Below are 13,750 nucleotides of genomic sequence, written 5' to 3'. Positions count from 1 at the left end.
TAGGCTAGATACATCAGAGGTCAAGCCTGTTTTTTTTTTTTTTTTTGTTGAGCCAGTGCGTTTGTGTGTGATGTAGCTGGTGCTGGCAGTGGAACGCTACCCTCATTCACTACACACAAACAATCTTCTCACGTGGATGTCCGCTCTTTCTGTTCCCCTCAATCTCACCTCTTCCAACATCTTCTCAGTTCCCACTCCATGGCTGCAGTCTACCTGTTATGATTCCATACCCGAGAGTCATTAATAGCAAAATGGAGGTTTTCCTTCGAAACCTGCCTTCTGATCTCTCCCAAGAGGCGCTCGAGGCTCAGTTGACCCCCTTCATGAGGGAGCTACGTATCGTCGACTTCATATGCCTGAAGCCAAGAAGAAAGACCTTCGGACACATCGCATTCCTAAACAAAACTGATGCTGAGAGGTTTCTGGCTGTTCACGGGGAACAGGAAGTCCCATCCGCTCGATACAAACCCCGCTTTCAGGCTCATCTGCATCTCTTGGGGACTGAGGTTTTCTGCAAGCCTAGCAACCGCAATATCCGGGAATTCACACTCAGGGCATTGCAATACAGTGTCGAGCAACGGGGAGGAAATAGTACCCAGGAGCGGGACGAACAGCCAACATTTCAGCTGGACATTGATGAGTTCAGCTGTGGATACTGCAGCTTCAATGAAGACCAGCTAGTCTTTACGCCAGAGGTCGCTTGGTCACAGAAGGGAGTCTTCACCCTGAAAGGGAGGAACTTCAAGCTCACGACACGGGATGGGTATCTCCTACGGATTCCCACAAGCTCAATTATCGCTCTTGTCCACTACGATGATGGTTTACTGACCTTCATCCTGTCCGATGTCCCATACTTCTTTCTTGAGCATAGTAAGGCACCTCTAACCATGACACTTCCTCTTTTGAGCCTGGAAAAAAGCAGTATCACCCATTTCAGACTACCAGCCCTAAGCGACGAGCATGCCACTATTATCGGACAATGTCTAGTTTACCAGTTTCGTGCCCCAGCCCTTGACCTTATACGCTGTATGATGTCCCTGAAGGAGTCTGATCTGTCAGTATTCTACCACGATCTTACCCCGAAACAGGCACTCCGTTCTTCCGCACGTGGCCTTCACAGCGACCTCCAGACCTTCCTCGACCAACTCTCGGAGTGGACAAGGAAGGGTGATCTCCCATTTGGCGTCCTCTACCAGCTCCAGGCACTTGTCTACAATGCTTATCTTCACCCGACCACCGTTCAGATACTGGGTAGCAAGCTGTGCGCCATTTCCCAAGACCGCAGACAGCGTGGCCTGGCTCCGATATCAGCCGATGCAGTTCGGACTCTCTTGAACACAGTCCACTGGGCTTTACCGTTCGACAATCCTGAAGTCTTTCAGCCGGACTCCCTGCTGGCCACCCTGAGATTAGATAGAGAAGCGAAAATGGAGCGTACGACTCAGAAGTCAGTTTCTGCAGACCTTTCCTCGGACCACGTGTTGATACATCGCGTGTCCGTCTCCCCTGCCAGAATCACCTTTCACGGACCAGAGCGCGAACCTCAAAACCGTGTCATACGAAAATTTCCTCGCCATCATGCATATTTTATTCGTGTACAGTTTTGCGACGAAAGAGGCAGCGATCTCTTCTTCAATCCCAAGCATGATTATGAGCAGATCTTTCAGCGGTTTAGAACCGTGTTGACGCTTGGAATTCAGATCGCCGGGAGAACCTATACATTCCTGGGGTTTTCTCATTCCTCTCTCAGATCGCACTCCGTCTGGGTAGGTTACTGCTTCATGTCGCCACAAATTCCGTAGACTATTCGTGCTAATGTATGAAGTTTTCGTCTCCCTTTATTGATGGCGACGGGTCATTGCAGACATCCTCTTCGATCATCAAGGCCCTCGGAAACTTTTCTGGAATTACCTCGCCAGCAAGATGCGCCGCTCGCATTGGACAAGCCTTTACCGAAACACCATTTACCCTACCGGTGCAAAACGTCGTGGTGGAATATATCGAGGACATCACATCATCAGACGAGTCACGCGTTTTCAGCGACGGCATCGGGACAATATCGCTGGAAGTTGTTGAACGAATCTGGAAAGGAATTCCCCAGAAGAAAGGCACACCGACTTGCTTTCAGGTTAGGCTCGGCGGTGCTAAAGGGATGCTCTCCTTAGATAGCCGTCTCGAAGGCTCGGTCATACGCATTCGACCTTCGATGGTGAAGTTCAGTACGGACGATATGCGCGACCTTGGGATCTGTGGCATGGCATCGGAGCCTTATCCGCTCGTTCTAAACAGGCAAATTGTCAAGATTCTGGAAGATATTGGCGTCCCAGACGACTGGTTCTTTGGCTTACAGAACGATCGTCTGAGGCAGTTGCAACTCATTAGTTCAAGTGCCGACAAGACAGCCACATTTCTCAAGGACGCAAAGATTGCGGACTCCATAGGCTTGTATAAGCTGTTCCGCTGGTGTTATTGGATGGACCTGGACTACAGAGAGGACCCTTTTCTTCGTTCTATAGTGGAAGCCATGATACTCCGAGAACTGCGGCTTCTCAAGCACAAGAGTCGCATCCCTGTTCCTCAGGGGATGACTCTCTATGGAATCATCGATGAGACAGGCTACCTGAAGGAGAATGAGGTTTTTATAACCTTTGACACGATCTCTGGCCTGTATGCTGCGCCTCCGGGCCCAGGACCTGTGTTGGTGACACGTTCCCCAGCCTTGTACGACGGGGATATTCAAGTTGCGCGCAATGTTGTTCCACCGCCCGATCACCCGCTAGCAAGGCACAAGAACTGTATCATCTTCAGTCAGCAAGGCGCAAGAGACCTGCCTAGCCAACTAAGTGGAGGTGACCTCGATGGAGATCTCTATCATGTTATCTGGGACCCAATCGTCGCGAAGGTGCACACATCACCGCCCGCGAACTATGCTCGAGTGGTGCCACATGATATTGGTCGAGTTGTCACTACTAAGGATATGGCCTATTTCTTTGTTGAATTCATGAAGACCGATTGCGTCGGCATCATAGCCACGCGGCACATGATTCTAGCTGACCAAGAGCCCGAGGGAACCCACGCCAGTGGATGTAAACTGCTTGCGGAGTTGCACTCCACGGCTGTTGACTACTCCAAATCTGGGGTTCCTGTTGATATGGCAAAGATCCCCAGCACCGGACGCTTCAGGCCAGACTTGTACGTTTTCATTTCGCACTCTGTTGTGAATGTCAAATGCTGACGCTGAATAGCATGGCTCCAGGTCCCCTCGCACAAGTGTACAGCAAATCCAAGATTACGCTGACTGAATTGTCTTCTCATGCAGCTTACGACGAGGACGGTCCGTCTCACATACTGTACTACAAGTCCGACAGGATCCTTGGAAAGCTGTACCGAGCAATCGACGAGAAGAGAATCTGGCATGAGCGTATTGATACCGGCCCTTCGCCTGATGAAGACTCCTTCTGGGCACGATTTGTATCTTACTTGACCTGTAGGCACAGCTTGAGCCAACCCGACTCCTGTACGGTCGATGAGGCGCTGCGCCTTCGTTCAGCGTGAGTCAGGATCCCACACTATGCGGATTCTCATTAACAGAATACAAGGTACAACGATGCTATCATGGCGGTAATGCACGACTTCTCTGAGCACCCTACCCGACCGATAACCGAGCTTGAGGTCGTGACTGGGATTATCATCACGAAGACGGGTGTACAGAGTCGTCGGCAACGAGACCGGGCCTCAAAACTGAAGGATGAGTTTGACCGAGTGTCTAGTTGGATAACGGATTCGATACGTCAAGGTGGCCGCGACTTGTGCGTCGCCTGCCTTTGTCTTCCTGCGAAGGACGGTGAGAAATCTGGTTTGCATCGACGTTCTGACGCATACTCTGGTTTTCGCAGCTTCCGCATTGTGGCAGCGTGTGAATTGCTGGCGGAGTTGGATATTCTACCAACGAGAAATTAAAGACCGCCTAGGCCAGTCAGAGGGAGAGTGTTGTGGATTTTGCATTTTCTGATAGCCAGACACCATATTAATGTACGTGATATGTCTATGTATTCCCAACAATGTGCTTTTTGAGTGTGCTAGAAGTATGGTACGAAATTGAGGCAATGGCTTTATGATCGGCAATGGTCTAGAACCGAAATTATCTTCGGATCTACTTGGAGTCAATGTACTACATTCTGTCGCTGATATCATCGAGTCAAGTTAACTATGGTATGGATTTGAACCTTTGTCGTCTTCGGGGTCGTGATGTAATCCAGCGGAGGAAGTGGACCGACAGCTGCCATATTTCTTAGACGTTGAGCCCTACAACGCGCAATCCAGACCGTACGACTGTCCTTATCCCACTGCCACTGCCTTTCACATTACTTCGCAGCCCGATAATAAACCAAATGTCGTAAGGATGCCCTCCAGTACATACCAGGCACTCCAGGCCTCGACTGGTCAACCTCGTATAGATCCATGCTAACTACTACTGACAGAGCGACGAAGCCGGTTACCGACGGCGTGAATGAAGCCGAAGATGACACCATGATACCTCCTGAGGACCTGCCGACTCCTCCGTGGGGTGATCGTGGAGTGACTTCCCTCAAAGCGGGCACAAAAAAGCCGAAGCAAAAAGACTCAAGCATCAACGTTCGAATCAATCTGGACCTGAGGGCAGATGTAGCTTTGGAGCTACACGCAGTAATTCAGGGAGATGTAACTATTGGTCTATTCTGACCTGAATATATTGTCCGTGATCCCTAATTCAATGCAGCTGGCGCATCACAAAGGCCAGCGAGTGAGTGGTGTTGGATGGGGATGTGTGTTTCTACGATGGCCATTTAATATAATCGCTCTACTTGTTCCAAAACATCTTAACCCTACCTCTGCCACCTGAGAGGCGCAATGGGAATGCCCGTCTGAAGACGCTGAGAGCCATTCAAGATGACGTTGCTCAACCGGAATCGGAGCGTAGATCGTTGCAACGGTTCTGGTTCTGGTTACACGCGGCGGAACTTTCGGCCCATCCGCACTTCCGCGCACACCCGCATAAAATGATATCGCAGATCATGTAAAAGACTTTATTCCGTTGATCCTTAATTGTTGGATGGTTTCGTTGTGTCTGGGGCGGATTGAATAGCAAAACTGTAACCACTACTGACCCGCCCCGACCGCCACTTCTCAATATCACCTGAATGCTCTCACATACTGCCATGTCCTAACCACAGTGCTCTCGGTAATGACCTATTCTGCGTCTTGATCAAGTGGAGTCTCTATGGCTTCGTAACAGGACTGGAGACGCCAGTATGCATGGTCTCCATTGCCCATTTGACCTGCCTGGACTCTGCTATGCTCAGCGGTGTGTCTCCGTGCGAATTCCTCTGAGACGCTAAATAGGGAGCGTTCTCCAGAAACACCGTAACAGTCCTCCGGAGGGCGGCCACTGCATTTGCATCTTGAGGGTTCTTGCCAGCCAGGATATGGAGCACGTTGTTCCCCTGGTTGTCCACCGCACCCAGATCCGCGCCCCGATCATACAAAGCCATAGCACGGGTGGTGTCGCCTTCAATCCATGGCGACGGTAGGAAGCGCCCACCCCGGAAGGGCAACATCGGAACGGTATACGCGTATGACTGAGTTCCCACATCACAACTTGCTGCGGCCAGAAGTAGAGTTCTCCCGCGATGATCTCGGCGTTCAAGGTCGACGGTTTGCATGTTCAGCCAAGGTTGGATGATGCCCCCGCCGGAGAAGATGTGATGCAATATGAGATTCTGTTCATTATCGAAGGGTAGGAACGGATCAGGCCCACGTTCGAGGAGGAGCTGGATCATTTGGATGGCGTGGTCACGACTGTTCACCTCATTGAATGGTGGCATCGATATGTAGTGGAGGGGATGAAGAGTCAAGCCTAACTGTGGCACCTTCAACACCCGATGTGTGTGCCAGTGCTTCAAGTCGTTTGAAAGCGTCGTTGTGTTGCAATCCAGCCCCATCCCTAACAGGTCGGAGACCACCCCGGGCTTAAAATTGTACAGTGCGACAAATAATTCCATCGGATGGTCGACCGATGGACGCGCACCGTAGTCGACGAGCAATTGGAACAGCTCTTCATCGTGCGCCGCCATCGCGAGAGGAGTATACCCACAATAAGCTGGAATGTTTGGATCTGCGCCCCCCTCAAGGAGGATCTGCGTGATTTTGCGTTGCCGATAACATCCCAGATCGCCTCTTTGCACGGCGTAGCATAGAGGCGTCTTCCCGTCATTACTCCGGACATTTGGATCGGCTCCATGCTGCAAGAGGTATCGTATGGCCTCCTCATGCCACCAATGACCCCCTTGTGCAAGATGGTGGAGTAGTGTATCCCCTGGCCGGTACCATCGGTTGTGAGAGACCTTGGACTGGAAATAGACCTTTGGTTTCCCAACACTTTCCGCTTCATATCGGACATTCACATCCGCATGAAAATGCTCAACGATGACGTTGATCACTTCGAGATTCGGCAATTCTCGCTGTCCGGCTGCAAGCAGATAAGGTATGAGCTTCTCTCCCAGCTTGTCCCGGCCGCCACCATTGATCCAGCTTGCGTCCTTTGCGAGGATATTTCCGATACGTTCAAATAGCTCGAAATAGCCCCATCTTGCCAGAGTAACGAGGATATCAGGCAGTATAGGGTTGTTAGCAAGCTCTGTAGCGTTTTTCTCGAAGGCCTGAGCCACCTCCCGGTAGTAGCCTCGCAGCACCATGTCGAGGACAGCATGATCGTCGAGATAGCCTGTAAAAGTCTGTTCCAAAAGCTCAGGTAACTTCTGAGCACGGAGTAGACAGTACTTTACGTCCAGGGAATAGGGATTCCCGAGAACAATCCCATTTTCTTTGTGAAGGCAATCGAGCTCCTCCACCATTTCGTCACAGCCCGCCGATAATGCTCTGAATAGTGGACCAACGCCGAATTTCCTCTCCGTGGCAAGAGCACCATGGGATACGAGGCTTGCGACAATCCGTCTGACTCCAAGGGTATAATCCTCTGATGTAATTTCCCCTTTCCAGCCGATTCTCCGAGGGTAGGTCCGCTGATGCCCGGCCTTCTTTCCCGCAGACTTGGGACCCTGCGGTCGCTTTCCACCACCTAATAGCACGTCTTCAATCAACAGGTCTTTGAATATGTTGTCTCCATCAGAATCATTGGTCCATAATAGGTCTTCGGCTAGGAACTCTGCACAAGCATCCATAGGGGTGCATTTGTGCTCATCTTCCGCATCGACATCCGCACCATGCTGGAGAAGTAAAGCCACTGTTTCCAATCGCCCAGACCGACATGCGACGTGAAGAGGTGTACGGCCGTCCTTGGATCGCACATTCACCTGTGAGAGTCGAATTCTGGAATCGTAGTGCTCCAGCAGCAGTCCGACGACATTGCTCTGCCGCGCCATGGAGGCTATATGTAGCAGATTACAGCCATCACTCGTGAAACAGGTTGTATCCGCCCCTCTGGAGATGAGCTTGTCCACCAATATTTCCGAGACGGCTGCAGCAAGATGAATTGGCCGAACTCCACGATGGTCAGCGATATCCAGCGCCGCGGATAAGCCTGCATCGAGAAACAGGTCGAACGCCGTTTTACCTCCCTCTGCGGCGGCGGCATATCAATGCTCTGATACCTGACTGCATAGCAAATGAAGTGGTGTCTGGCCTTTGAAATTGCGAGATGTCGGTGATACCCCCATTTGGAGCAACTTGATGATCCACCATAATGCAGTATCTTCTGCAATGGTCGCGAAATTCAATGACAGTCGATGCAGAAAGGTGTCGCCCTCGTAATTTGCCAGATGCGGATCCGCTCCTGAAGACAGCAGAAAATCCAGGGATTTGTCCTCAAAGTGGTGAGGTTTAACAAGGTAGTGGAGAATAGAGTTGCCCTTGTAGTCCTGTGTGTTGATGTTGGCACCGCGGCTCATGAGATAAGGCAACAGTTCACGAAAGTTCCAGCTCGACCTGCCATGTACTGTCATAAACAACAATGTCCACCCCTTGTGGTCCCGGGACTCAATATCCGCGCCAGCGGCGCATAAAATGTCCAATGTATCCTTGACTGAGTCTTTTGGGCCACCAACAAAGTGAATTGGCTGCCTTCCCTCGTTGTTCTTCGCACCTGGATCCAGTCCAATCTTGAGTAGTTCTTGCAGCGTGTTGCTCTTAGCGCGCTGCGACTGGACTGCTAAATGTAGAACAGTGTTGCCTTTCCTATCCGTCGCTGTCCAATCGGATACATGCGGTAGAAACAACGAGAGATCATCCAAACCACCCTTCGAAGCGAGAAAATGAAGGGGAGTGAGCCCGTCGTCATTGTGCGGTGTCTCCAGGCTGGACCCATGAGCCATAAGTAGATCCAGGGTGTCTGGGGTTTGAGACCACGGGTGGAACAGATGCATGGGCGTATTCCCTCTGTCATCTGGGAGATTTGGATCTGCGCCGTGCTCAAGAAGGACATCGACAAGAGGAAAGTTCAAATGAAGACAGTCATGCAGTATCGTTCGTCCGCCGGCACAACGAGCATTGATGCTACAACCGGCTTCAAGCAGCATGAGGACCGCTTTTTTGGAGCGATTGACAAAATCTGCGTCTTTGTTTGTCCCAGGCCGGATTCCACTGAAGACTCCATGTAGTGGAGTGTAGGCAGCCTGTTTCTTGCCACTCTGCCCATTACCGGACTTGATGTGCACGTCGGCACCATGGCGCAGGAGAAGGTCTATCATATCGGGGTCGACCCGGGCCGCGGCGGTGTATATAGGCGTATCTCCTTCTGGGGCGCAGTTCACGTTGGTGGTCTCTATGCCCAGGAGGATCTCAGCCACAGCTGTCTGCCGTTTGTCGCATGACCGGCACAGAGCATTGTCAATTTCGCGAGACTCTGCCACAGCGGCCAACTGCCTGACAGCATCCAGGTCCGCAGAGTCGCAGGCCACCTGGAGAGCGCTAGGCGGCACCGACTGCTGGGGTTCTAGGGATCCGAGAAAGTCAAACATTGTCATGAGAGTTGGACGAAGTGAGAAGTTCGAGTGCGAATGTTGGTTCTTGTAATTTCACCGTTCATTTTGCTGGATTCTCTGCGCCCTAAATACAATTGCAGATCTAGTCCAGAGTTGTGGTCTGCCTAGGCAGTTCGCGTATCTGCCTGGGAGATGATGTTCCGCCACCCAATCATGGACCCTTAATTTCCACTCCAGCCACGTCTGAGAAGGGACCAATAATAATAGTTGTTCTTATGGAAGGGTTCTTTGTTCCCATGCAATTTTCCATCCCAGACCAATATGGAAATTTTACCCATCTAACTGGCCATTCAGAAGCGGTTCACAGAGCATAGAATTATGCCTGTTTTATGTACATAAGGCGACCATCTGGGCCGCGTCGCGTATTTTCATTGGCTGAACAGATCTTCATTAACGGAGAAATCAATGTTCCCCAGGCCCGAGGAGACCATTGTGGTGAATTGACCCCAGTCTGCACAATCATCGAGAGAAAACCCCGGTATAGTATTGAAGAGGTCTATTACAGTCCCCTCCGTGGTGTCAGTGGAATTATTTGGCGGTCTGAGTCTATGTGCTGTAGTGACTCCACCGGAATAGAGCGCGTGGTGATCCTGAGATTGATTATATATCTCCTCCGACCGATTCGCAAATGATGTCAAGTTGCTTGTCTGGCGTGTTGCTTCATCCCGTAGCTCCTCCAGGACGAGACAGTAGCGCTCTGATAGCGAGCCCTTTTCGGCAATGCCTGAGAGATGGGACTGGCAGCGGGTTGCGGCAGAGAGATAGCTACTGTAGACCTCTGGAGGGAAGGCTCGCTTTTGTATCACATAGATGTAGAGCATGACGGTTGCATTAAAGGCGAAGTATGATGTGATCTGGCTGCAGTCAGTACCTAGTATATATAGAATAAGGTGTTGAGCTCAAACTAACCCAGAGGGCGCGAAGGAGCTGACGATTTTGCGAGATGTCATCCATTATTTCCACTGTTTTCATTGCAGCATATAGGCACTGCTTCACACTTTCCTCAATCTGCGGGGTTTTATACGCAAAATTAGTCTGATCTTGCTGCGAAAGTCGACCGAAGTTGCGTAGAACAAATGGCCGATGAGTGAGAATTATAGCCTGCCAGTATGTGAGGTTGAGGACATTGCGTTGCCGCTGAAATATGGGTATGAGGAGTGATGTGCTGAAAAGATGGGCGTCCAGGAACCACGCCAATTCCGCTCGCCATTCAGTCAGGTCCTTCGAGATGGTTTTGACCGCAGCAGCCCGGTGACTTTCCGATACCGGCTGGATGGAGTAAAGGTTGCGCAGTATCTTACCGATAATCCGAGCAAGCCTGTTTTGTTATCTATCGGACATTTCTCAAGTCTTGGGGAGAATACTCACTTCATATGTGCTAATGGAGCCAACATGGTTGATGGACCGCTCATAGCAGTGTGTGATTCAATGTGACTGGCTGTTATATCTTGATCCTCGACACACGCTGGGAGCTCTGTGTTGATATCCTCGTCGTGAAATGACCGAGGTCTACCCAAGGCTGCACTTAAGTAGGTGTCTAGCGTGTACGCACACCAAAAGGTTCGGCGGCGGCATTCAATTTCAATCTGGTCCATACCGCCGGATATCTCAGGACATCTGTTCGTGTTGAGTCCGATGGCCAAAGCCAGGTGTGATACAGTGCCAAATAGACTCCAACAGTGATTTATGCGAGATTGGCTCAGAAGGTAATAGCATTGAGTCAGACGTGCTTGGACACTGGTCAAACGTACGGAGCCCTTTTCTTTAGCGAGCTGATGCTCGGCGGCCAGATAATACCGGGTGCTAGTCTTTTCAGTTCAGGGATCTTCCTAGAAAGTGAAGCCGCAAAGGTTACAGACCTTAGGTCCGAAGGGCCGGGCCTGTCATTATCCGGCATGTACACTCTGGCCAGAGAAAACACCATGAAGAGCAAAGCGACCTTTGCTGGAGCATTGTGGGCATCCCGCATGACACCTAACGTATCGTAAAACTCGTTGAACCATTTCTGGACAGTAGGTCTGTGGAGAAAACGGTAGGTTGGCATAGCAAAATCGAAGTATCGGTCTACCAGGCGCTGAGCGTCATCCCTGGGAAGCATCATGCAGAAGGACGGATCGAATTCCGGCACGTCCAGAGGTGCATCGCCGAAAGTAAAAATACTGCTAGGTTTGGAAAAAGAAATAGCTTGGTGTAGACGCCTTTGAATCCTCAATAAAAACGAAATTCCAGATGCGGGCCCAATATAATGGCCCTGTAAGTCAGCTTGGGGCGGCTGGGGAGAAGCTGGCGGCGATGCTTCCTCATGTTCTAATAAAATGTGTGAGACCTCGCCCACTGAATAAACCTCACAGTCTTGTATGGATTGTGAATTGTTCTGGAGTATCTGAGTGGTTGAGGGATTCTCTGGATACGGCGACGTCGAGACTGAAGAGCTTTTGGCCGGAGATAGCATAAGCTGTGATGATCTTTGTCGACTTTGGTCTCCATCAGCCGGTACCGTAGGAACGAAAATATTTCGGCCTCTGGAATAGGCTGAGTTGAATGTACATCTGGCCTTTGCACGCAGACAAAATCCACATGGTTGAGTATTGTTGCATTTGATTTTCCTCCTGTAAGAAAGGCCGACAGTCAGTCACAGTACATGCACGACGCCGATGCCAAGGAACAGTCACCCTTTACACCGATCACACGCTCGAGTCACCCTCACCCTCTCCCGGTTGCTTTTCCGCCTTCTAGATGCCTCGGGTTTCGACAATCCCGCAGATGCTGACAACGGCATGGACCGGCGATGCGAAGTCATGTTGAACAAGTTATTCCAACACGGACCGGGGCAAGAGTTAGCGGGAATGCACATGAAAGAGAAAAAAGAAGGGTGGAGATGGAAAAATGGACGGAACAAAACTGACGGAAAAAGGGACCAACGGAAAAGCATCCGGAACGCGGAGAGATGGTGCGGGGACAAGTCGATAGCGTGACATGGACTTACAGCATTTGATATTGGTGTTGAGATACAGCAGCGAACAGACATTTCTAAGTTGCCCGCCAGTCTCGGCTTGGAGTTCGTCCAAGGCTGTACCTAGTTCAGGAGGTAGGATCTGCAAATTTGGTGGACTTCGTATCCGTGGGGTCTACCTACCATGTAGAGGGCGGAAACAATATGGTGGCGACCAAGAGCCCGGCATCGACGGAAATGATCGATTCGTATATCAGGGGGCTTCAATCTTAGCGAAGAAAACTCCAGAACTTCAAGGACAGCCCTTGAAACCCAATGTCAACCATGGAAACTGCAATGTCCAAGCGTCTTCAAGGCAAGACTATCCTCATCACCGGCGCATCATCTGGTATAGGGCGCTCTACGGCCTTTGAATTTGCACGGACCTGTCCGCAAGGGATCAATTTGGTATTGACGGCCCGTCGTATTGATCGTCTCGAGGAGATCGCATCCGACATTAGGAAGGAATTGGGTTTGGCAGTCAAAGTCCTTCCGGTGCAGCTCGACATCAGCAACGCCGAGGAGGTGAAATCATTCGTGCACAAACTGCCTGCGGGGTATAAAGAAGTGGATGTGTTGGTAAACAATGCGTGAGTCTGTCTTTAGGACAACAGTAATAGAAGGAACCCTGAACGTTGTAAGGCAGAAGAGAGACTGACAAACGGGAAAACATAGTGGCTTGGTCAGAGGCGTTGCAAAAGCGCCTGATATTGCGGAAGAAGACATCGATATCATGTTCAAGACGAACGTTACGGGTCTCATCAATATGACCCAAGCAATTTTACCGATGATGCTGAGACGTAATGATGGCGAAGGCGCAGGAGACATCGTCAACATCGGGTCTATTGCCGGGCGTGAGCCATACGTGGGGGGTGGGATATACTGCGCGACTAAAGCGGCTGTCCGATCCTTTACGGAAAGCCTACGCAAAGAACTGATTTCCAAAAGAATCCGGGTTATTGGGATAGATCCCGGTCAGGTCGAGACTGAGTTCTCAGTAGTAAGGTTCTATGGTGACAAGAGCAAGGCCGACGCTGTCTATGCGTAAGTAGCACTGTCTTTCTTGGGCGGAATTGGTACCAACCAAAAGAAGATTCTAACCATGCTGCAGGGGATGTGAACCGTTGACACCCGATGACGTTGCGGAGGCGATTGTATTTGCTACTGGGAGGAGGGAGAACGTTGTTATTGCAGACACACTTCTCTTCCCAAATCACCAGGCCAGTGCCACAATTATGCATCGGAAGGGTGTGTAGCAAAACGTGAGGGAGTGTGTAGTGTGCAGTGTGGCACATACTAGCAATTAGATATTTTACAAAGAGCGGTGGTTACATTCTTCCTACATGTTAGTCAGGAGGCAATGAGTATTTGGTTTGAGTCACTGCTTATAAAACATGATAATCTTATGGGTCCATATGTAACGAAATAACGAGGAGGATTATAGAGTGGAAAACAGGCACATTCATGAGGATTATACTGTAGGCATGAGCCTACGCCAAGACGATCGAGTCGTTCAACATATTTCGAATGCACGGTTCTCGGACGGCTGCTTAGTGGTAATGCTTAGTGCGGACGGAAATGGAAAAGCGATGACGACTAATTGATGATACTTGCATATCCGAGAATATCTAGTTGGCGGATAAGAACAGGACCAGATTCAAGATCGGTGGGCGGGAGAAAATCCCTTATGTACCATGCAGTGACCTCACAAGGAGGGCCA

At 50.5% G+C, this 13,750-nt stretch overlaps 4 protein-coding genes across 4 annotated transcripts; 2 read left to right on the top strand and 2 right to left on the bottom strand.

Annotated features, from left to right (window-relative positions):
* Positions 1–323: 323 nt before the first annotated feature.
* ATEG_09044 (RNA dependent RNA polymerase) lies at positions 324–3,555 on the top strand (the record flags this gene model as incomplete). Its single annotated transcript, XM_001217665.1, has 3 exons — positions 324–1,766; positions 1,826–3,192; positions 3,246–3,555. 3 exons carry the CDS (start codon positions 324–326, stop codon positions 3,553–3,555), a joined length of 3,120 nt encoding a protein of 1,039 aa, XP_001217666.1.
* A 1,703-nt stretch (positions 3,556–5,258) lies between these two features.
* On the bottom strand, positions 5,259–9,014 carry ATEG_09043 (ankyrin repeat domain-containing protein; the record flags this gene model as incomplete). Its single annotated transcript, XM_001217664.1, has 3 exons — positions 5,259–7,540; positions 7,655–7,993; positions 8,141–9,014. 3 exons carry the CDS (start codon positions 9,012–9,014, stop codon positions 5,259–5,261), a joined length of 3,495 nt encoding a protein of 1,164 aa, XP_001217665.1.
* Positions 9,015–9,406: 392 nt separating this feature from the next.
* ATEG_09042 (fungal specific transcription factor domain-containing protein) lies at positions 9,407–11,136 on the bottom strand (the record flags this gene model as incomplete). The annotated part of the gene is made up of 6 exons (XM_001217663.1): positions 9,407–9,892; positions 9,948–10,356; positions 10,407–10,557; positions 10,591–10,655; positions 10,790–10,867; positions 10,898–11,136. The coding sequence occupies 6 exons, from the start codon at positions 11,134–11,136 to the stop codon at positions 9,407–9,409; spliced, it is 1,428 nt and encodes a 475-aa protein (XP_001217664.1).
* Positions 11,137–12,315: 1,179 nt separating this feature from the next.
* Positions 12,316–13,286, top strand: ATEG_09041 (uncharacterized protein; the record flags this gene model as incomplete). The annotated part of the gene is made up of 3 exons (XM_001217662.1): positions 12,316–12,620; positions 12,706–13,074; positions 13,142–13,286. The coding sequence occupies 3 exons, from the start codon at positions 12,316–12,318 to the stop codon at positions 13,284–13,286; spliced, it is 819 nt and encodes a 272-aa protein (XP_001217663.1).
* Between the last annotated feature and the right edge of the window lie 464 nt (positions 13,287–13,750).

Source organism: Aspergillus terreus, genomic scaffold, assembly GCF_000149615.1.
Source record: "Aspergillus terreus NIH2624 scaffold_14 genomic scaffold, whole genome shotgun sequence".
Classification (NCBI taxonomy): Eukaryota; Fungi; Ascomycota; class Eurotiomycetes; order Eurotiales; family Aspergillaceae; genus Aspergillus; species Aspergillus terreus.
This window is presented reverse-complemented; position numbering and strand designations above follow the sequence as displayed.